Source organism: Python bivittatus, unplaced genomic scaffold (assembly GCF_059951505.1).
Source record: "Python bivittatus isolate LINGU-HERP-01145 unplaced genomic scaffold, Pbiv_v1 ctg000840_np1212, whole genome shotgun sequence".
Taxonomy (NCBI): Eukaryota; Metazoa; Chordata; class Lepidosauria; order Squamata; family Pythonidae; genus Python; species Python bivittatus.
The window spans coordinates 39,637,992-39,659,724 of NW_028277113.1; the positions used below are offsets into that span (position 1 = coordinate 39,637,992).

Sequence of the window (21,733 nt, forward strand, 5' to 3'; positions counted from 1 at the left end):
AGCTGGAACAGTATTATTGTACAATACTGTATAAGTAGTATGGTGTAATGAACTCAAACCATTGTGTATTTAACTTGAATCATTGTTTATTTAACTCAGATTTTGCTACAATAGGCTCCATTCTTAACTATGGGTTGTCTGAAACCTGGGAGTTCTTAACCTGGCAAACTTCTTGTATATCAAAAGAACCCATCATTTGTCTTTTGAAATATATAATTATTTGATAAGGCGTTTCTTTCTTGAGCTTTACAATAGAATCCTTTGGTATTTTTCTCTATATTTCAGGATCAAGCAAGTTCTGAATTTTATCACTAATTTATCCTGTTCATCTGAGGATAATAGTAACTTCATATCCCTAATGGAGTTAATTTGTTTCCTGATGATATTTGATTTCAATAATATTGATCTTTTTAATATTCAGCAGAATCTCCAATCTGACCTCCTCTTTATTTGTAGTTAGAAGTTTTTGAATGGCTGGCTCTACTTCAGAAATGATTTCTTCCTATTCTTGGCTGATCTGAGCTGTCATTCTGCATGATTATAGACTATATTCCATATATCTGGATGTAGTATTAAATTAAGAGACAAGTGAATTTCTTTGTTCTATGTGTGCATTTGTGAGTATGTGTACATGCAACACATACAATGTACTCCTGAATGATGAATATATACAGTATGCTTAGTGGATATTTTAATTCAAATGAAAAATTCACATATGCCATTTCTTTATCTTAGGAAATTGATTATGAACAATTTTCATTCATCAACCTTAATATTGGTGTGCGAAATGTCGCTCCTTTCCACTCTTCTGTGGCTTCTGTTTATCAACCTGCTGGAACCCCAATTGTGGTACAAATAACTAATGTACTTGAAGGACCAGCATTTAGTCCAGTTTCACTGACCATTACTGCATCTGAGAGCTTAACAAGTGAAACTATACTTACTTACAAGGTTGGGACATTCCAAGCCATTGATCAGGATACTGGAAGAGTTGCCACAAATGTCCGGTAAGATAGCCTTTGGCCTGAAGCTTATGTATTCAGCCAGATCAAAGCAGTCTAACTGGAAGAGATAACTAGTTGCTTAGGATGCCAAAAGTCAACCCCTTAAGCAGAGTTTTCTCTACTTCTTCAATTTTGCCTTCCCTTAATGAATTAAGCTTTTATATGGTTTTAGTATAAATATATATACTTAGAACTTTTATTTCTGAAATCCAAAAAACTGGATATTCATCATAAATCAACCCCAAGTACTATGTTCACTCAAGTTTCTAAGCTAAATTGTGCCTGACTAGTGTGGGGCTCTATATGTATGGTAAAATGCAGCCAGTGAATCCAGAATTGGTATTCAGCCATTGCAAGGGTTGCAGACATCTTGAGGCCTTGTGGCAAAAAACATGCATTAGAATTTTCTGCATTTCCAAATATTACCTGCAATAGCACAGCGTTGAATGCTTCAGTGTGAGTATTCAGTGGGCTTATTAACTGGTACTTTGTCAGGGAGAAAAAGCAATACATCTTATACCTGTAATGTATGTGGGAAAGACCTTGGCAGATGGGGCAAAGAAATGCTGCCTAGGGAACAGTCAGATAAGCGACAGCACAGCCCACAGCTGGATAGTGGACAGGGTAAGAGGTTCAGAAGAGACCCTCCCTAGTTTCTCAGGCTATAAAGGAGACATGGGGAGAATTGTACTTTCAGACTTGCAATTTCCTGTTAATGTAGCTTTACAATAAAGTAGAATTAGCTTATCTGGTTGTGTTTCCTGTCTGGTCTACCTGATAAGGCTGACAATACCTGTGCTTGAAATGTTTTCAATGGCTGTTAGGACTGCAACTGTCAGAATTCTTCTTTTCATGTAAAAATCACTGCACCAATCAAATTGGGCAGTGCTCATTAGCAAAAAGTCTGGTGCCTGCCACTATTTTAGCATTCATAACTCATCCTAAGGCATTTCTATTGCTCAAAACACAGGTATGAGATAGGACGTGATCCTGCTGCCTGGTTTCAAATCAATCCTCAAACTGCTGTCATCACTTTTAAGAAACCTATTGATCGAGAATCAATTTATGTAGTCAACGGGGTATACACAGCAGAGGTGCTTGCTGTGACTATAGGTAAGAACATGGATTTTGTTTTAATATTCATTATTTCTCATAAGAAGTTGAAATCTACAGCTAATATGTGCTTAGAAATACTGAATTATTATTCCAGATATTTATAACTAGCTGTTTTGACTGAGTGGGAAAGTGCCCTAAGTCCCCTGAGTGGGAAAGTTTTAAATAGAAGAAAAAAGTAAATATTTCCCCTAAACATCTGGAACAAAGATTTTGCTGCTTGTGTTAAATCTCTTTGTCAGTGTTTCTCAAACTTGGCAACTTTAAGATGTGTGGACTTTCACTCCTAGAATTCCCCAGCCAGCCATGGAATTGTATTATCTAACAATTTGCTGCTTAGATGCACAGGGATGCAAACAAAATTGAGTAGGGAGAAGAACCACCACATCTGGGCACATTTCAACCTTGTCCTTGCTAGTGCTTTGCTGTATACTTAGAGATCTGACAGACTCTGGATACTGTTCTTATGCGCTTTTAGTGTTATCCCCAGGTTTTATAACTGAAGGAGAATCTTTTAAATTATCCTTCATTTTGGAAGAAGCATGTAAAATTACATGTGCCATTCAAGCCATTAAAAGCTGTCCCTTTCTTTCCCATCATTTCCTAATCTGCTCAAATTGACTGTGCCACATGTTCCTTGGGATCCTATTTATGTATTGAGTTTATTGTACCTGTGCAACATAAATTATTGGTTGATGACATTTAACTGATCTTATTTTCCCTAATGGGTATTTTTTATTGCAGACAGACCTTACACAACAGCCACTGGTACTATTGTGCTCACTATTCAAGATGTCAATGATAACTGTCCCGTTGTGACTGAAGAGATCAGGAGAGTATGTATGGACAATCCAACAGTGGTGATCACAGCGAAAGATCTGGATGACTTTCCATATGGACCACCCTTTAAATTTAGTATACTGGCTCAGTCTCAAGGCAGCTCATGGAATATCAGAATAGTAAATGGTGAGTGAAATTACATGTTCAAGGTTTTCCCATCTTAATAAATATGTTCTTTTTCCCCACCCACCCCTCCCTTCACTCCTGTTCACACATGTGAAATATCTGCATCCCATGGTTGCACACAAAAATCCACTGGTGGCAGCCTGGTCTTTTTAAAGAAGTATTGAGGTCAAATGTTCATTTTAGACAACTGCACTGCTCCCCCCTTTCTTTCTTCTTTCTGAATCTTTTGTCAGACTATATTTTCTCCATTCACTATAGGCAATAAGCCAATAAATAGGACCACACAAGGAAACCCAAAATAATGAAATAGCTTTCGGGATTATATTTAAACTGATACGTTTTATTGACTTGAAATATTGATCTATCTGAATTTCAAAGGTTAATCCATCAGTCATATACAAATCCCAGCACTGCCTGGTAGTGGCAACAATTACTTCTAGTCTCACTCGTTTTTAGAGAAGGAGGAAACACAGTCAGCAATATGAAAATGAGGAGCAGGAGCAGAAAAATATTTTGTGTCAGATAGTGTCAGCCCTTCAAGATAAACCAGACTAGGAAACCAAAGTCATGCAAGCCAATACTACATTCATTACAAGATTATGGGAACAGAATCTTGCACATCTGAATGCACTTCCCCCTGCCCTCCTGTTATCTTTGTGAGAACTAGGGAGGGTCTTGTCTAAGATGCTTGCTCAGATTACAGTTCTGGCCTGGACTCAGATTTCTTTTATTTGACCATTGTCTTCATAGCACTTCCTGTTCCTCAGAGTTATTCCTTCTTCCCATTAGAAACAGAAAAGTGAGCCATTGGCAAAGGTTCTATGCAATGGTTCAACATATTTAATGTAAGTGCCCCTTTCTAACTCTGAATAATTAAATTATTTGTAAAGCAAGTGCTAGGAAGTCTCTGCCTGCCCCCCCCACACACACACACACCATGTTTTTGATCAACATAATGAGTGCAGTGCTAAGTATTTTCTCTTCTTCCCCATCCAAAACCACTTCTTTCAATTGCAAAATATTTTTGATACAGCAACAGAGCTACTATAGACTGCAGGATATATGTTTGTGTGTGTGCATGTTCGTGTTTGAATTTTATTTTTTGAAGAATGCCCAGCATGTGCTGGTAATTTAGGGTTAATTCAAGCTTTATCCCAAAGCCTAGGAATTGTCCAAAGAGTGCTAGATAATGTATATGTGATAAATTTAAATTTTTGAGGTTCTATTTTTTTCAGCTTTTTGACAATTCTATTGTTCTAGCTCCTAAAATTCCAATAATTATGAGGAAACCTTTTGTTACATTATCATCTCTGTATTTCAACTGTTGTTGTTGTTGTTATAAAATGGAACAGACTTCAGTAGTGAAATTCAACATTATACATTTTCCTCTTCCTCCCATCAGCCCGCTGAGAGGTCCTTCAGATCAAGCTTAGAGAAGTGTGAGCGCAGGGCTGTGATAGAATGTCAGGTTAAATTCAGAAAAGATATCTTAGTCCTAGAAAAGTAGAAAGCACGAGAAAGAAACTCCAAACAAGTTTGCCTTGATTGTATTATGTATAAATTGGAGTAAAGATGGGCTTTGACGGCTTTTAAGATTCTGTTACAATACCCTAACCACATTACGGTACATTCCAAGACTTCTAGCAACTTCTAGCTTCCTGACCTTACCTACCTGCAGGGTTGACAAGGGAGAGGAGGAAGGAGAAAATGTATAATGTTGAAAACCATCATTGTGATCAGTTTACATAGGAACCAAGATAGATAGATAGATAGATAGATAGATAGATAGATAGATAGATAGATAGATAGGGTGGGTGGTTCATGCCTACCCTCCTGAAGACTTTTTGTTCCTTGAGTTTTCATAGTCAAATACACAATAACTATTTAGGAGAATGAACTACTTTAATTATAGAAATTCCAAAGCAGAGTTCTTAATATAACCCTTTCCCTTATTTCTCCCTACAGATACTTCTGCAGCTCTGTTCACTAGCACTATAGAGTTCATAATTTATGAGATCCAAGTCAGAGTGATTGACAACAGTGGCAGAAGCTGTCAAAGGCCACTGGTAGTTCCTCTGCAAGCCTGTCGTTGTGATCATAATGGAATGTGTGTCAATATGGCTACTAGGAGAATCAAAGTTATAATTGTTGGTGGAGGAACGGCTGGTGGAGGAACTGCTGGTGGAGGAATAGGTGGTGGAGGAATAGGTGGTGGAGGAACAGGTGGTGGAGGAACAGGTGGTGGAGGAATGGCTGGTGGAGGAATGGCTGGTGGAGGAACGGCTGGTGGAGGAACGGCTGGTGGAGGAATGGCTGGTGGAGGAACAGGTGGTGGAGGAACGGGTGGTGGAGGAATGGCTGGTGGAGGAACGGCTGGTGGAGGAATGGCTGGTGGAGGAATGGCTGGTGGAGGAACAGGTGGAGGTGGAGGTACAAGTGGTGGTGGTGGTGAATTTGGAGGTGGTACTGACACTGGTACTGGAGGTGATGGTGGTACAGGTGATACTGATAACCTGCATGGTGGCATTGCTGGACATACTATTGACCTAGGAGGAACAAGGGAAACCGGTGGAGAAACTTCTCTTAGTGCTGCTGCCATTGCCCTGATGTTTCTTGGAGGATTAATATTTGTGTGTAAGTATTCTAGAAGGACAGATTTATTCCTGATTTTTAAAAAAATTATTGTGTTTCACATATAATAAGACCTTTGGTCTCTTCTATTCAAAATTTTGTGGCAACATCTAATGGTTCTATAAAATATGCCTTTTGATTCCCATTAATTAGGGAGGAATTATTGAAAACATTTCTGTTTACATGCCTAAAACTTTGCCTTAGGGGGTGACTAGTAGGATAGGCTGACAACACTAGAATGTTGCTATGAACCTTGTCTCAACTTCTCCATGCAAAAAGAAAAAAACTCTCAGTTAAAAAGTGTTCTGCTCATGACGTCCATCTTTGGAACCTTGAGATGCATCATCTGTTGAATGGAAATGAACATGCTGATAATATTTCATTTCAAAGGTCTTCAAGTCTTAACATTATTATCCTGAAAAATGTTTGTTCATTTATTTAAGAATGTGATTGTGACTTTCAAAGCAAAAATTTCCCAAGAGCAACCCAAAATTTCCCAAGAGCAATAACCCAAAAAGCAGCAAATCAAATAATTAAAATGATCAATAAAAAGAACTTCAAAAGCTTTAGACAACAGATATAAAATGACTAAAACACTGTACTATGAGAATTAAAATTTAAAAAGTACATGCCTAGCATCAAAAAGCAGCAATGTCGGTGCCAGGTGTGCCTCTCCAAGAAAAGCATTCCAAAGTTGGGGGAACACAGCTGAGAAAACTGTGCCGAAACATCTACTCAGCGCAGCTCAACCTGTAAGGGTACCTGGAGCAAGAGCCTCCCAAAATGATTATAGGGCTTCAGTAGAAATAGTAGACTAGAAATAGACTGGTCCCAGGTTATTGTGTGTTTCCATTTATATAAAGGTCAAATATTCAGTCTACTGATGAAAAGTATGTTACTTTTTCTTTTGTTTGGTTTCCAGTGGTACCAATTCTGATGTCACAGAGTGATTGTTGTGGTTATCTTGGATCCAGACATGCTGGTGGAGTGGGAGCTGGATTTGAGCCTGTGCCTGAATGCACAGAAGGAGCCATCCACTCCTGGGGAATTGAAGGAGCCCAGCCTGAAGATCGGGTTAGTTCATCACTGAAATACACATAGACACAAGCATATTCCCATGTGTCTCCATGCAGATACATACTATTTCAGTGTCTACCAACTGGTGCCCTCCAAATGCATTAGGCCAAGTCCCCACAAACCCCAACCACCAAGACCAAGGGCTAGTAGTTGACTACAGGAAATCTTTACCCCTTCCTAGACCAGGGAACCTCTTTGCCACTACCCATCAGTGGTACTCTTTCATTTTTTTTCATGACCTAGGAGGCCAATCTGCACCCTGTTAAGAAAGAAGAGGGGAGGCTGCCTTTCCTTCCCATTGCTTTATCACTGACATACACTCAGAAAAAGACAGGGGAATAGGCAGAATCAGCAAGGAGGAGGACCAGAAGGGATAATTAGTGATGGACCCACTATTTGGATATGGACCTCAGCAGGTACCCTGCTATCCCAGCCAAAGAAAAAGTTGTCCTCAAGTGTCAGCTGCACTAGGTAGACCAGACCAGGAAATCAATCCCAAGAAGGCTAACGCTACTTTTACTGAGATCAGTATAATAACAGAATCTTGCAAGTCTGGTTGTGCTGTACCTTCTCCTCCTCCTTATAGTTCAGTGAATTAGGGAAGCATCTGACTAACTTGCTTCCAAATGTTATTTTGTTCTGGACTTTAAAAATGTTTTAGTCCCTTTTGTCTTAGGGAACAGATCCTGCATATCTCTGTCAATGTTATCTTCCTTACTCTACATCAAATCAAGCCCCACACATGGTGACTCTGTGAACCTAACATGCAGGGTTTTTTGACAACTTTACAGTAGTGGTTTGCTGTTGCCTTATTCCAGGATGGTTTTGCCCTAGTGGTCTCCCATCCAAGTACTAATCAGGTCCAAATCCTGATAGCTGCCAAGCCAAGATCACTTATGTGCTGACACCAAACTGAACTGATCCATTGGCAGTACTGCACACAGGCAGACAGATTCTATAATCAAACTAAGACATATATGCATGCAAATCTAAGGTCTTGTTTGTACCAATCTCACTAACAAAGACTATTACTTTCCATTACATTTGCAGTTCTCCTAATCAGAGCAAAATAATATCTATCTTAAATTTATGTTTCTTATTAAAAAGTATATATTAATAAGTTAACTTGGGCTTTCTTTCCAGGATGTTTCAAATATCTGTTCACCAGTAACTGCTGCAAGTAAAGGGGAGTTTGCAGACTCTTCAGGTAAACAAAGTAAATTTTAACTGACAAATTATGGTAATTGATGGGGATAGAAATGACAGTAAAGTGGAGGAGTAAATTTGTCCTCACCCTTCTACATGTTAATTCTTATCATTTATGGAAATAGAATCTCTGTGTGGACCCATGGGAATTTCACATAGCTACAAAAATTGTTATACAAAGATCATCTACATAGCAGCAGAGTACTGTATGTGTTGCCTGTTATACCACTTAGATTGTAATATTCACAGCATCTCCATGGAAATTGGGCCTTCACTGTTTTACATTCATCTTTGCATTGATTAATTCATTAGACAATTGATCACTACTGTTCTTTGAATCCATCATGTATCATCAACATCATCACCAACACTATAATTATTATCATTATCACTGTTTTATGATGGTTCTCCTCCTTTCTCTGTGGCTGATTCCAATTGGTATTGACAGGTAGGGAGAGATCTTGCCCGCAGCCCCTTACTTTTTGGGTGCCATATGGCTTCACACTTTCTCCCCTTCTGTTCACATGAAAATGCTGGGTCATCTGCCAGTCTGCAGTCAGGTATCACTGATATGCAGATGATGCCCAGTTATATAACCTGGTTGTCTGAGTGAGTGACCCAGTGACTGGAAATGATGTGGGTCTGAATGGGGAGGAACAGACACAGGCTCAATCCTGACAAGACTGAGTGGCTGTGTCTATTTGGATCCCATTGCTGACTCTCCATTGCTGACTCTCCATGGGGCTGCACTTCCCCATCTGAGATGTATGCAATTTAGGGGTCCTCTTGGACTCTCAGCTCCTGCTCAAGGAGGAGGTGGAAAGTGTGGTCAAGAGGGCCTTTACACAGGTACATGTAGTGTGCCAATTGCACCCTTTCCTGGGTTGGGAATCTCTTCAGACAATCACTCATGTCCTAGTCACCTCACAATTTGATTACTGTAATGCACTCCATTTGGAGCTAGACCACCCAGAAGCTACAGCCAGTCCAGAATGTGGCAGCACAGGCAATAATAGGGGTATCATGTTATGTGCACATCACTTTGCGGCTTTGCAAGCTGCACTGGTTACTAATAGGCTTTGGGGTACAATTCAAGGTGCTGGTTATCACCTTTACAACCCTTTGAGGCATAGGGCCTGGCTACCTGAGAAATTGCCTCTATCCAGTCATCTCTTCCCATCTGATTGGGTCCAGCAGAGTGGGTGTACTCTGGGTCCCCTCAATTAAACAATATCATCTTGCAGGACCCAGGAATTGTGCCTACTCTGTTTCAATTCCTGCCCTCTGGAATGATCTCCCCCGAGAGAGTTGTGTGGCTCCCACCCTTATATTCTTCAGGAAACCTTTGAAGAGCTAGTTATTCTCCCAGGCCTTGGGGGCAGGGTGATTGTAGAACCCCTTTTTGTCCTTTTGTTTTGAATAAATTAAATAAATAAATCATCATCATCATCAGAAATCTACACAACTAAATATGGTGATGGAGGAATGGTGAGTTCAGGAGTTGAAGAAACAACAGGACTTGGAGCAATAAAAGGCTATGGAGCTACAGCTGGTTATGGGACAACTACAGGCTATGGGACAACAGGACGGAAGGAGACATTTGGAGGAATAAAAGAATACCGAGAAAGTGGTGTGAATATGGCTTTCCTAGACAGCTACTTCTCTGAGGTAAACCATTTCCTTATTTTCTGTAAGTCCTCACATTGACCAAGGACCTTTCCCCAGGCATCATCCTCATCATCCTCATATATTAATAAATTGAGGAAAAGCCTTTTGCCAAAGCCCTAGTTTTTGCACCAGTTAGTAACAGCAAACAGGGCAGAATCTAATACTACTACAGGTAGTCCTCCCTTAACAACCACAGTAGGGACCTGAAAATTGGTCGTTAAGTGGGGCAGTCATTAAGTGAGTCACTATGTGACTGGACTGATTTTATGATCATTTTTACGACAGTTGTTAAGCAAATCATTGTGGTTGTTAAGCAAATCACATGGTCATTAAGCAAATCCAACTTCCCCAATGGACATTTTTTGCCGGAATTTGCTTAACAATCACCTGATCCACTTAATTACATTATAAAAAAACTTGCAAATCGCAATCATGTGACTGCAGAGGGTGGTGCAACGGTTTGCAATGGTTGTAACTGTGAGTACAGATCGTAAACCATTTTTTCCAAGGCCATCATAACTTTGAATTGTCATTACACGAACAGTTGTTAAGTGAGGACTACTGTATTACATTCTTATAGTATTTTGGAAGCAAAACATGTAATTCATTCAGTTGAAGTTTAGATTATGAATTAGGGAATCTAAATTAAGTTTTGATTCTACATACTTGTATTTCTGCATCCTACTGGTAATAGGATTCCTTGTTTAATTGCTAACTTTGGCAAATATGAAGTAGTACTTTCATTTCACTTGAGGACACCCACTTTTTTCCATACTCTTCCCCAGTTAATTAACAAAGTTTAATAGCAAAACAGAATTTTGTCATAGTTTGTTTAAACAACCTATGGTTAAAAAGCCATCATGCCCCGATTGTACATAATGAGGAAAGTTTTCCTCCTCCCTCCTTTGGTGCAACTAAACTTGAGTTTCAGTGATCATGTGAATTTATAACCACACTAACAGTCTAGACTGGGACTAGGTTAAGACTGCTGAGGTTTTGCTTTATTTTTTGCATTTGTTTCTTTAAAACACACACACACACACACACACATAAAAGATGGTAATCTTTATACAGTACCTATCAAAATATGGAGAATGGTGATAAGTAACTATTACAAATATTTCTTTAGGGTTCTGTTCAGATGTATGACAAGCCTAAACTGTGTTATGCAAAATAATGGTGGTGATGCATAGTGTCCACAATTTGCAGTATTTGACTTTCCTTGGTGCAAAATTGGAAGTGCCTCTATTCAGTATCAAAGAAAGGGCAAATTATCAATTTATCAAATGGGGCTGTGCAGCACTTTGGATTCAGTTTGAAGCAGCTGCTTCAGGGTATGCCAACATAAAACCTGTCTGCACCTCCTTAAAGCAGCCCTGCTTTTTCCAAGGATCCCTGAGCAGCTGCAGAGGGCAGAGGTGGGATCCCATAAAGGACACAGCAGCTACACAACCCTTTTTGGAAGGAGCAGCCATTCCTAAGGGAACTATGTACAAGATGAAAATATTGTGCTTTGTGACACAAAATGTGGGGGGGGATTATGCTTGTCTTGGCAGATGGAAGGTGTCTCAATAAATCTAAGTGGCCCTTCCAGTTTTATAACTGATATCCAAGATAATCACCCTGCTTTTACGTAGTTATTTTCTTAGATAATGTTTTGATAATCCCTCTCATGTTAATGATAAACAAGAATGCTAATTCTGTCTTGTTTATTCATTTTTAGAAAGCATTTGCCTATGCTGATGAAGATGAAGGCAGACCTGCAAATGACTGTCTCCTAATATATGATCACGAGGGTATAGGCACTCCTGTTGGTTCCATTGGCTGTTGCAGTTTTATTGGGGATGATCTGGATGATTCCTATCTGGATACACTGGGTCCTAAGTTTAAGACCTTGGCAGAGATCTGCTTGGGAATAGAGATTGAGCCCTTCCCAGATGCCAACATGCCTCTGCCCAATCCTGATATTGAGGTAAATCTGCCACCACCTGGAACCACGATTGTTGTTAACACATCTTCATCTATGCCTCAACCTACTGCTGTTGGTGGTACAACAGTTGTTACAGAAAATACCTACACAACTACTTCCAATATACAGCCTCCAAGGCCAATACCTGATCCTATGCTCCATGGTAACGTAGTGGTGACAGAAACATACACTTCAGGGTCAACAATGAAACCCCCCACAATCAGTGTTGATCCTCTGGGTGGATCAAATGTTGTGGTCAGAGAAAGAGTGCTTGCTCCTGCCACAGTCACTGATATGCATGGCATGATAGATATTCCCGAGCTACCAGATGGGTCAAATGTTGTGGTCACAGAAAGGGTAATCGCTCCTAATTCAAGGTTACCTGCTTCTTTGAGCATTCCCAATCTGGCAGAAGGGTCAAATGTAGTTGTGACCGAAAGAGTGATTCGACCAGCTGCTAGCTTGCATGGCAATATAAGCGTCCCTTCTGACATATCAAATGCACGCAATGTGGTTGTAACAGAAAGAGTTTTGTCTGGAACAGGAGTGAGTGGTGGCACTGGGACTCTAAGTAGTGGTCCTAACCCACTGCTGGCTTCTGATAATCTTCTTAGTCAGGCAATTGGATCTGCTTCCCCTGGTACAACTCGAAGAAGGGTAACAAAATACAGCACTATACAATATTCTAATTAGTAAAGATCACTGGCAGCTATATGCTCTTGCAAAACTCCCCCCCCCATTTTTTAGATTTGCTGCTAAATAATGTTTTTATTATTTATAGACAGCAAATCAAAAATCAGAGAAAAATGATTCTTGCCTGAAACAGAATCTCCTAATGCTATTTAGTTATAAACCGAATTATAGGGGCACTGCCAATGTAAGAAAACTCTGATTATTATTATTTTTTTTTGGAAACATGATAGTGTACATAATGGAGGAATCACTGACAGAGTCTTTTGTATATATTTGCTGTTGAGCAATATTGGACCATCATATCACTTCTTTGTACTTACTAACATCATGGTAAGGAAAAGCAACTGTGATCAGTGATTTATATGAACTGTTAAGTTCTGGAATTCTTTACCATATTTTAAAGCAGTTGCATAGAAGCTGTTCCAAATAATAATTCCATAAATCAGGCATAATTTAGTTTCATCTTAAAGCAGTTAGGCAGCACAAGCAACTAGACAAAAAAGTGCCATCAGAAAAACATGGCAAATATTAATTCTGTATGTCTGAATAAGACCTTGTGTGAATTACAAGCAATCAATATAGCAGTCCTTAAGAGTGACAATATTTTGCTGTAACAGTAGAAATGTACAGGATGTTATCAGATTTAAGCAGCGTATCATGTATTGTGAAAGTATTTGTGAATGGACGTGGTGCTTCATCTAAATTTCCATTTCAGTCATTACAATCTTATGATCAAGTGTCTGACTACAAAGTCTTCCTATCCATAGAAACTACCCTATTCATGAATCTGTTAGCTCTTTCAGATGTCTTAAATTATGCAAACACATTATATTGTTCTTGACCAGCTTTCTATTCCACATTAAATCTGGACTGAAAAAAAAATACATAAATATAGCAAGCAACAACTCATCCTTCCTTGATTATGCAGAGATAAAGGTGCTATATATCTTTTAAAAGGAAATTTGAATACCAAAATATTCTTCTCCCCAAAATAAATAAATAAGATCTTTAAATGTTTAAACCGCAAATGCTGAGCTATTAAAATATAGAAAGTACAGACCTCATTGGTCAGAATCAAAAAGCTATTTTAGACATAGAATTGACAGGAAAGTGGTAGAAATTTGAACCTATTCATTTTTCAATAGCAAATCACAATGCCTTATTGCAACTCACTCTCTCTATTGATACACAATTGTGAAAATAAAAAACATTCAAATAAAAGACTACAGATGATTTTCCATCAGTTTCTAAATTAATTTCACTCTAACAAAATCCTGCTGTTTGAGAGCAAAAGCTCATAACGATGTTTGGCATGAAAAAGTAACAACATGGTTCTTTGGAACCTGACCTCCATGTTTTAGTTATGTACCATATGTAAACTAAAAGTAGCTCCAATATAGAGAATACACTCTAATGTAAATATAGTTGTTAAACACAGGGAATTTTTCCCCACCAGTTTATAGTAATGCATCCTCTTTACCTTTTATGTACACCATTAGTTTTGGTAGAGAATTCTATAGAAAAGTAAGGATATGGGTTTCCATGTCTACTCCCAGCGTTTAATTTCCTCCCCAATTTAACACACGTTGACCATCCCAAAAATACTAAATAAGATGTAAATACAAGAGCAATTTCTAATACATCTAGCAACTTTATCTAGTATCCACCCTTGGTTTTTCTATTGCAGAAAGCTTTACCTTCAGCTATTTTTTCCTACATTGAAAAACATGACAATGGAACCATAGCTTTAATTTGTTATTCTATCTTTTTTGGATCTGCCCAAAGCAACTTGAAACATTGCAAAATATTCAAAAATGTGCATATTGAAACTGTAATACTTTCCCCAAATATTCCTGGAAATCATGATTTCAGATATGAGACATCTTTCACTTACTTCCCCTAATTGCTAATTTGATTATTATGCCCTGTAATTATTTGATGAGATATTTACTATTATGTAATTATCTAATGACACACCCATTTTATATTTATGTAGAAATCACCCTCGTTGATACTGTATTTTTCCACAGTTCAAGTATGAAAAGTTTTATGCCTATAGAAAATTAACACCTATCTTTTAATTAAAATCTCTATTTGGTTCTTGAGCTCAGCAGCATGCATGTGACCATGCTGGTGTTGCAATGCTGCAACGCTGTTTATGTTATCTGACCCACTCCCGTGCTCCCCCTATGAACATTGCTGCTTGAGCATGATTTGGTTATAGTAATATAGGCTAAAATCAATGTTATTAAGCAGCCATTTGAATCCCTCTGTTAAAGGGAGCACCATTTACAGTGGTACCTCTACTTACGAACGCCCCTACTTATGAAAATTTCGAGATATGACCAGCTCCAGCCCCAAAAATTTACCTCGACTTATGAACTTGCCTCGACTTACGAACCAGATCCGTGGCCATTTTCCGCCCGTTCCATGTGGTCTGCGGCCATTTTCGGCCCATTCCACGTGGTCCGCGGCCATTTTTCCGCCCGTTCCACGTGGTCCACGGCCATTTTCCGCCCGTTCCACGTGGTCCACGGCCATTTTTCCGCCCCTGACACGTGGTCCGCGGACGCCGGAACAGATTAACGGTAATTACATTGAACCTTATGGGAAAATTTACTTCGACTTGCAACCAACTCGACTTGCAATCAGTCACGGAACGGATTAAGTTCGTAAGTAGAAGTACCACTGTAACTGTGCCAATGAAAGTAGTTTGAACAGTATAAAGAACTGCTGCAACGCTGGGGGCTGAAAAAGGAAAATTGTATTATTTGACTTTGTAAGCTAAAATCCATGGCAAATGTTTCCCCACAGAAGTCTACCTGTAAATGGCCTTCTCCTAATATATTTCACATTTACATTGTATAATAGACATTAGTATATGCCTTAAAAAAAGTTGTACTTCTTAAAACATGTATAATGATCTAAAATATTATGACATATCCTAATATTACAGGGCTGTATTTGCAGTCATTTTTTTAATTTTTATTCTTATGAAAGGAAATTTTATGTCTGAATTCATGTCATGGGATGCAAGTAACTCCAATTAAAACATTTTTTTAATGAACATCTTTCTAGGTAGTAATTGTCTTTAACTGCATTGACTCTCTTTACAAATTTAATACTGAAAAAATGTAGGCTTTTCCGCTTGCCAGCCAGAAACAAGTCTGTCATTCAAGTTATGATGTCTAAAGCCTTTCTAAATATAAGCTCCCATTCCTGGTTTTGGGTGTGATTGCTTTTCAGAAAGAATGTTTTCTTTGGGAATGAAATATCAGAGCTGTGGGATTACAATAAATTGGCACACAAGCTTAAATTTGAAGATGTAACATAATATTAATAAAATGTCTGGGCAAATTCTCTTTTACTCTTTTAATATTTATTTACTGTTGAACATGATGTAGAGCTCCTTGGGCTGAAATTTAATGGGCATAAGAGAGAATACAGTTGCCTTTACTCACTTACTCTTCATACCAAACACTTGATAGTCAGTCAGTCTGTTCTAGTTCAATGGCATTTTTGAAAAATATGCCTTTGAATCATACTGACCTTCTTGTTTTTCCATTAACAATTAAGCAAAGGATCTTAATTCCTTTGCTTTTTTCCAAATAGTGTTGCATAAGTATTTCTTAAACAAAACCAACAATACAACGGGTTGGAAAGTCCTCCAAACTAGATTGCAATTGCAAGCGTGTTCCACCTGAAGGGACACAGGTCACCTAGAAGGAAGCAACTGCCATCAATCTCTAGCAGCAATGAATAAAGAAGAATGGTGAGCATTTCAATGTGAAATGTCAAGCTTTTATCTCACATACATGCTACAATAAGCGAAGTGATTCAATCCTAAATGTGGGGTAATGTTCTCTTTCTTTATAACTCTCAACCTTTCTAGGTTCAGTGACACCGCACCATAGAAGCTGGGTAGGGTATGGCTATTTATGTGGCTCAAAACTGAGCTAACAACATTTCGGAATCATACAGTAAAAGCCAGGTGAAACCCTCCATCAATATTCTATGTGTCCAGCACTGGGCCAGCCACTCAGCAGAATAAAAGCAGGTATCTCAGATATTCAAGGACATGCAACAGAGTCAAATTGCCAGTTTGATCAGCTTCCTTTGATAGAATGGGATGGATGTCCTCTTGCTTCCCCTTGTCAGCAATCTTATTTATGTATTCCATATGTGAAGAAAGTTGGGATCCCATCCACCGATCCCACTTTCTTTCACTACATGACTGCCACAGTTGCCAATGAATATGTGTATACACAACCCAATATGTATGATCTCTAAGATGCAATCCATAATTTTCCAGAGTGTTTTAGAATACTACATACACTCTCTTGAACACATTAGAGGAAAGGCAGGATATAACTGTAACAAATAATAAATTCCAAATTCGTGCATTTGGATATGCATTGTGATATAAAACATGCATTCCTATGAAAGTGAAGAGGTGATCTTCAACATACAGAACCAGGATTTCCTGGAATAACAGTAGTCAGATTTGTTCTACATACTTTTAGTAGGGATTCTCTGGGTTTAGGGAGATGAATACCAAAGTAGAGATCATGTTTTTTGCAGATGTTTCAGCCCGATTCCAGTGAAGCTTCCTCAGAGGTGGGAATTGCTTTGCAGCATTTATAGTCTGTGTGGAATTTGAATAGAAGCTTCTGGGAAAGAATCAGTTGACTGGTGGTTGGAAATGGTGCCAGCTCCGTTATGCAACACCTAGAAAACTTTGCCCTTCCTAAAATCTAACCCCAAACACAAATAAGTTATGTCAATTATATATTTTCCATCCTAAAAGAAAGCCAAATAGAAAGCATTTTTCAGACACCGAATTCCACATGCCCAGGGATCATATTCACCATACAGATGTAGAAAGAGAACAAATGTTCATTTCTAGACATCTTCATCATTAAACTAAATGATGGCAGGCTGAAAACTCAACTTTACCGAAAACCCACCCACACAGACTGAATCTTAAACTTTCACAGCAACCAATGCACAACATATAAGACGAGTTGCATAAAAACCTTCCTCAATAGAGCAAAAACACACTGCAGCTTACCAGCACTCATAAAAGCAGAATTCAACTACCTCCATAGCATATTCAGTAAGAACAAGTCTCCACTCCCAACAATTCATCAAAAACGCATTAGGAAACAAAACAAACACAGAACTAAAAGACATTCCAAGCATCACCATAACAACACTTCCATAAATAAGAAATGTATAAGAGCACACCAGATTATTTGAGCCACCAGGCATCATTGTGGTCCACAACCCCCTGAAAAACTCTACAAAAAATTCTGTATAACCCAAAAACTACAATGCCATCATGAAATGCCACCATTACATACAAGATCAACTGTCTGGGTTGCAGCCAGCACTACGTAGGACAGGCAGGGCACCAGTTACACCAAAGAATCAAAGAACACATCACCAAGCAACTGATAATTCCCAGGAAGTCTCCAATCAACAACCAATCCCACAAAACGAAAAAAGTGACTTCAAGATTGAACACTTCTACTTCAATATTGATCTCTTTAAACCTGGAGAGCCCCAACTAAAATTATGTAAAGAGAATCAGGTATACTGTGGGGCCTACCCTTTATCTTTGCTAAAAGCTACTTACACTCAGCATCTGCGTAGGGCTCAAACAGAAGGGTGGCTAGAGAGATGAACATTTTTCTTGAGAAAATTCCAGCTATAATTTCCAGTAGAGAAAAGTAATGAGTTCAGTGATTACACACAGAGGAATTAGGAAATAATAATAACAACAACAATATGAGGAAATGGATTTGCATATTCAGTCATTTCAGCTAACCTAGGATTCTGATGGAGCAATATGTGCTAATCATCATAAGCCAATCTATTCCAAATGGAATGAAAGCCTTTCCCTGGGCTCTCCAAATTTAGTGGACTCTTCTCCAGCTTCAGATGGGAAATGATGTCCAACCCAACTGGAAGACACTCAATTAGAGTAGTTTGGCTGCGAATTCATCAGGCACACGTAGCATTCACATATTATATGCATCCATAATATCATAGAAACACATAATGGAGCATCACCAGTCTTAATGCTATCAATTCTTTACACATGCTTTATATTTGCATTCTTTGCATTATAGGATTTGCAGATAGTCACACTGACAAGCTTTCAACCTTCACTTTTATACAAGAGCAGGCAATCTTTGGGCTTCACACAGAGGCTAAATCCCATTTCTGTAGCATCCTGAGCCCATCGCCATCCCTCAAGAAGATTGTGCCACCAAACTTTAGGGGCCAATAGCTTAATTTGTGGTGTCTCTCTCTTCAGTATTAGACAGAAAGGAGTGGAGGAGGGGGTTATATATAATTTTGTTCATACTTAGTTTTGTTTTTGCTTTTCTCTTCAACTTTATTTTGTTATTGAGAGATTAGACTTTTTTCACTATGCACTATTTAAAAGCAAAGACTAGTTTATTTTTGCCTTTAAATTGTGGACTTTGCCTTTCAGTGTTTCCTGCAGAGGCTCCAAATGGGTCAAAAACTTTAGCCCTACACTCTTTAGTGACATTATTGTATCACTGTAGCAACCTATATGGCCTTCAATGGCAAATATCTTTGGCCCTGCCCCCCAAAATGCCATTTCTCCATGCTTTATTATTATAACACAGCCAGTCAATCATGATATGAGTACTTTCAGTGTTTTGTAGAGAAAATAAAGACATGTACATGTGCGTTTAGGACTCAAAGCAACCCTCAAAAGAGTGCAAGCAGAGTAAAACCCATTTTAAGTATATTTAAAAGAGAAGCAAGATAAAACAGCCAAAACCTGATCAGCTGGGAAGGCAGAACTTTCAAAATATGCTAGATTAGAACTTTATCCCAAAGTAATCCCTGATTTCACACTGAGCAAAATCAAATACTAAATGACTCAGTCAAGATAGAGCCTTCCCAAACTCCATGTGAATGAGTTAATTGTATATACGTGCCTGTGCATGATTAATGTTGTTCTTTAGCTTAGTCAGCTCAACATGGGAGTGGAATTTGTGAATGAAGTCTGAGAAAGTTTCATAGGTAAGAATTGCTTCTTCATGAAGCAATTCTTCTGTCTAACTGAAAGGGAATAGAAGATGGAAAATTAGGCTTGATCATTGTGCAAAATATTGTCTTAGATTTCATCATTGGGGTGCAGGGTCTTAGATATCTTTTAAAAATTATTTTAAAAATAAATTTTAGATTTTATTTTAAAAAGCATCAACAAATATTTAAAAAGAACAAGAACAAGCACACAAATGAAACACAGAAGCAATCCTGATGTTATATATGCTCATTTAGCATAGTTTCAGGGATTTCAGGGATTTCAGAAATCAAATGGAATGCATTAAATGGACTCCTCAGGGTCCTTTGAGCCTACAGACTACTCCTGGAGTTGACAAAGCCATAGTTTGGGCTTAGTTTTGGGATGATATTAGAAGAGTTTTAAGGAATAAACTAGTGCCTTAAGCATAAAAATCATTCCTGAAACCTACAAATTGGACCAATTTTGTTCACATAGGGGAATTTATGGGATCAGATGATGTTTCCTTAAAGTTTCCTTGAACTTCCACAAATCCAAGAAGCGAGCAGAGGCTGTGAACCACAGCTAATGTGGTTAAGATTTTGACTAAGATTGGAGAAATGAGGTTTAAGTCTACTTTCAGACATGGAAGCTCACTGGGTGTTTTTGGACCAGTCAATTTTTTTCAGCCCACTATACCCTATAGAGGTGTTATAAGGGAAAAAATGGAGGACAGAGTTCCACATATACTCAAAAGTCCCTAGCCATTGTCAAATAAATCAAGAAGCTTTAACATCACCAGCAATATTATATACACCCTTAGTTACCAGGAACTGAGCTTGACTTGAAAGACATATGACCTTGATACAGGTATTTACGCACATTAATATAATATTACATGTACAAAGAGTAGGTCGGTGAGCTGTATTTCCCTTGTCTGGAAATCCTGCCTAGGTTACTGGGATGATATTGGCACTTGTCATCCACAGATAACAACTGGAACCCCTTCAAGGCCTATCAGTGAAATACAACTTTCCCCCCTCCCTCCCATTGTTAAAATAATGTTTCACTCCACCTCTCCAAGAACACTGGGTAGCCTGATCTAGCTCCCCTGTTAATTTCCCACAATGCCTCTGATATAAATTCATTCATGGTCATGTTACAAAGCAGTGTTCTCTAATGAAAGGCAGTGTTCCCCAGAAGGCATTTAATCATCTCCCCCCTTCCTTCACACCTATAACCCCTAGTTCCAATACTCTACAAGATTCTCCTCTCTTCATTAACATTCCAACAGCAGCTGGTTCTCTTTCTGAATCATGGTTTGAGTCATAGTGAGGAAGAGAGCAGGGATGGAAGTTAGATACTGACCTGGGAGTAGGAATTTAGAAACACAATATCCATAATAAAACAAACTGATCAAAACCTTTCAATTCATAAGCACAAATATGAATTCTTATGTTTCCAATCGCAAGAACTAACACCACTGCTCTCTCTTTTGTCTAAAAACCAAGACTCTGCTACCCCCTTAAAAAGAATCCCCACTGGAAACATTGTAACAAGTTTAAGCAAGTTTTGTGAAAATAAATTATTGCCTGACAGGTTACAGCTTGCTTCTGGCTTTTAATCATTCATTCATTCATTCATTCATTCATTCATTCATTCATTCATTCATTCATTCTAAATTTTAAGGATGGATGCTGCAAAGAAAAATTTTGTACAATTTTTCAAAATAGATTAGTATAATATATCCGCAACATTAAGAAGACCAGCATAAACTGTAACAAAATGTAGAAATGTTAGCATTACTACTGAAAAACAGTGCCTCACTTCAGGCTTCTAACCAGCCAAACAGAGTTTGCACAATCATGGTTAGTCACAAATGGCTAGATTTGCACAAAATTCCAAGCTTAAAATCCACCCACAAAATCCCAAGTTTACAAAAACATTCTGTGGTTTACAAATCTGAATGTCAGGGTTCAAAAATCCCATTATACCATTGTGGTTTGCATGGTTTTGGCTTAATGTAATATGTGACCTCAGCTTTCTAAACCTAAGTAAACTAGGATTACTATAACTAGGCTATACAACTCCAAATAACTTCTAGATGGCAACAGAGTTCACATTTTTTCTATCCCTTTGCTGCCATTATGGGTCAGCTGGATTTTTTTGCACCTCTGATATTGTAGCCCTTTATGACTTAGCATAAGTTTCTTGCCCAACACTTTTTAATTTTATTCATCCAGCAGGTATTCAACAGTCTCTAAGTATCAAGGGTTCTTGTTCCTTTTTTGCTCACTAAGTGTTTGCTCACTAGTGAGTTCTGCACACCAGTTGATTACATGTGTATGTACCAACGCC

The 21,733-nt window shown here is 38.4% G+C and overlaps 1 protein-coding gene across 1 annotated transcript in view; it reads left to right on the forward strand.

Annotated features, from left to right (window-relative positions):
* LOC103054506 (desmoglein-1-like) overlaps nt 1-15,675 on the forward strand; it is a 29,725-nt gene extending 14,050 nt beyond the window's left edge. Inside the window, exons 9-16 of the mRNA XM_088130913.1 lie at nt 736-1,007; nt 1,975-2,117; nt 2,862-3,083; nt 5,049-5,717; nt 6,637-6,788; nt 7,935-7,998; nt 9,451-9,665; nt 11,389-15,675. Of these exons, the coding sequence (XP_087987039.1) occupies nt 736-1,007; nt 1,975-2,117; nt 2,862-3,083; nt 5,049-5,717; nt 6,637-6,788; nt 7,935-7,998; nt 9,451-9,665; nt 11,389-12,327 (2,676 nt within the window). The 3' untranslated portion in view covers nt 12,328-15,675. The remainder of the gene's footprint in view (nt 1-735; nt 1,008-1,974; nt 2,118-2,861; nt 3,084-5,048; nt 5,718-6,636; nt 6,789-7,934; nt 7,999-9,450; nt 9,666-11,388) is intronic.
* The last annotated feature ends 6,058 nt before the right edge of the window (nt 15,676-21,733 follow it).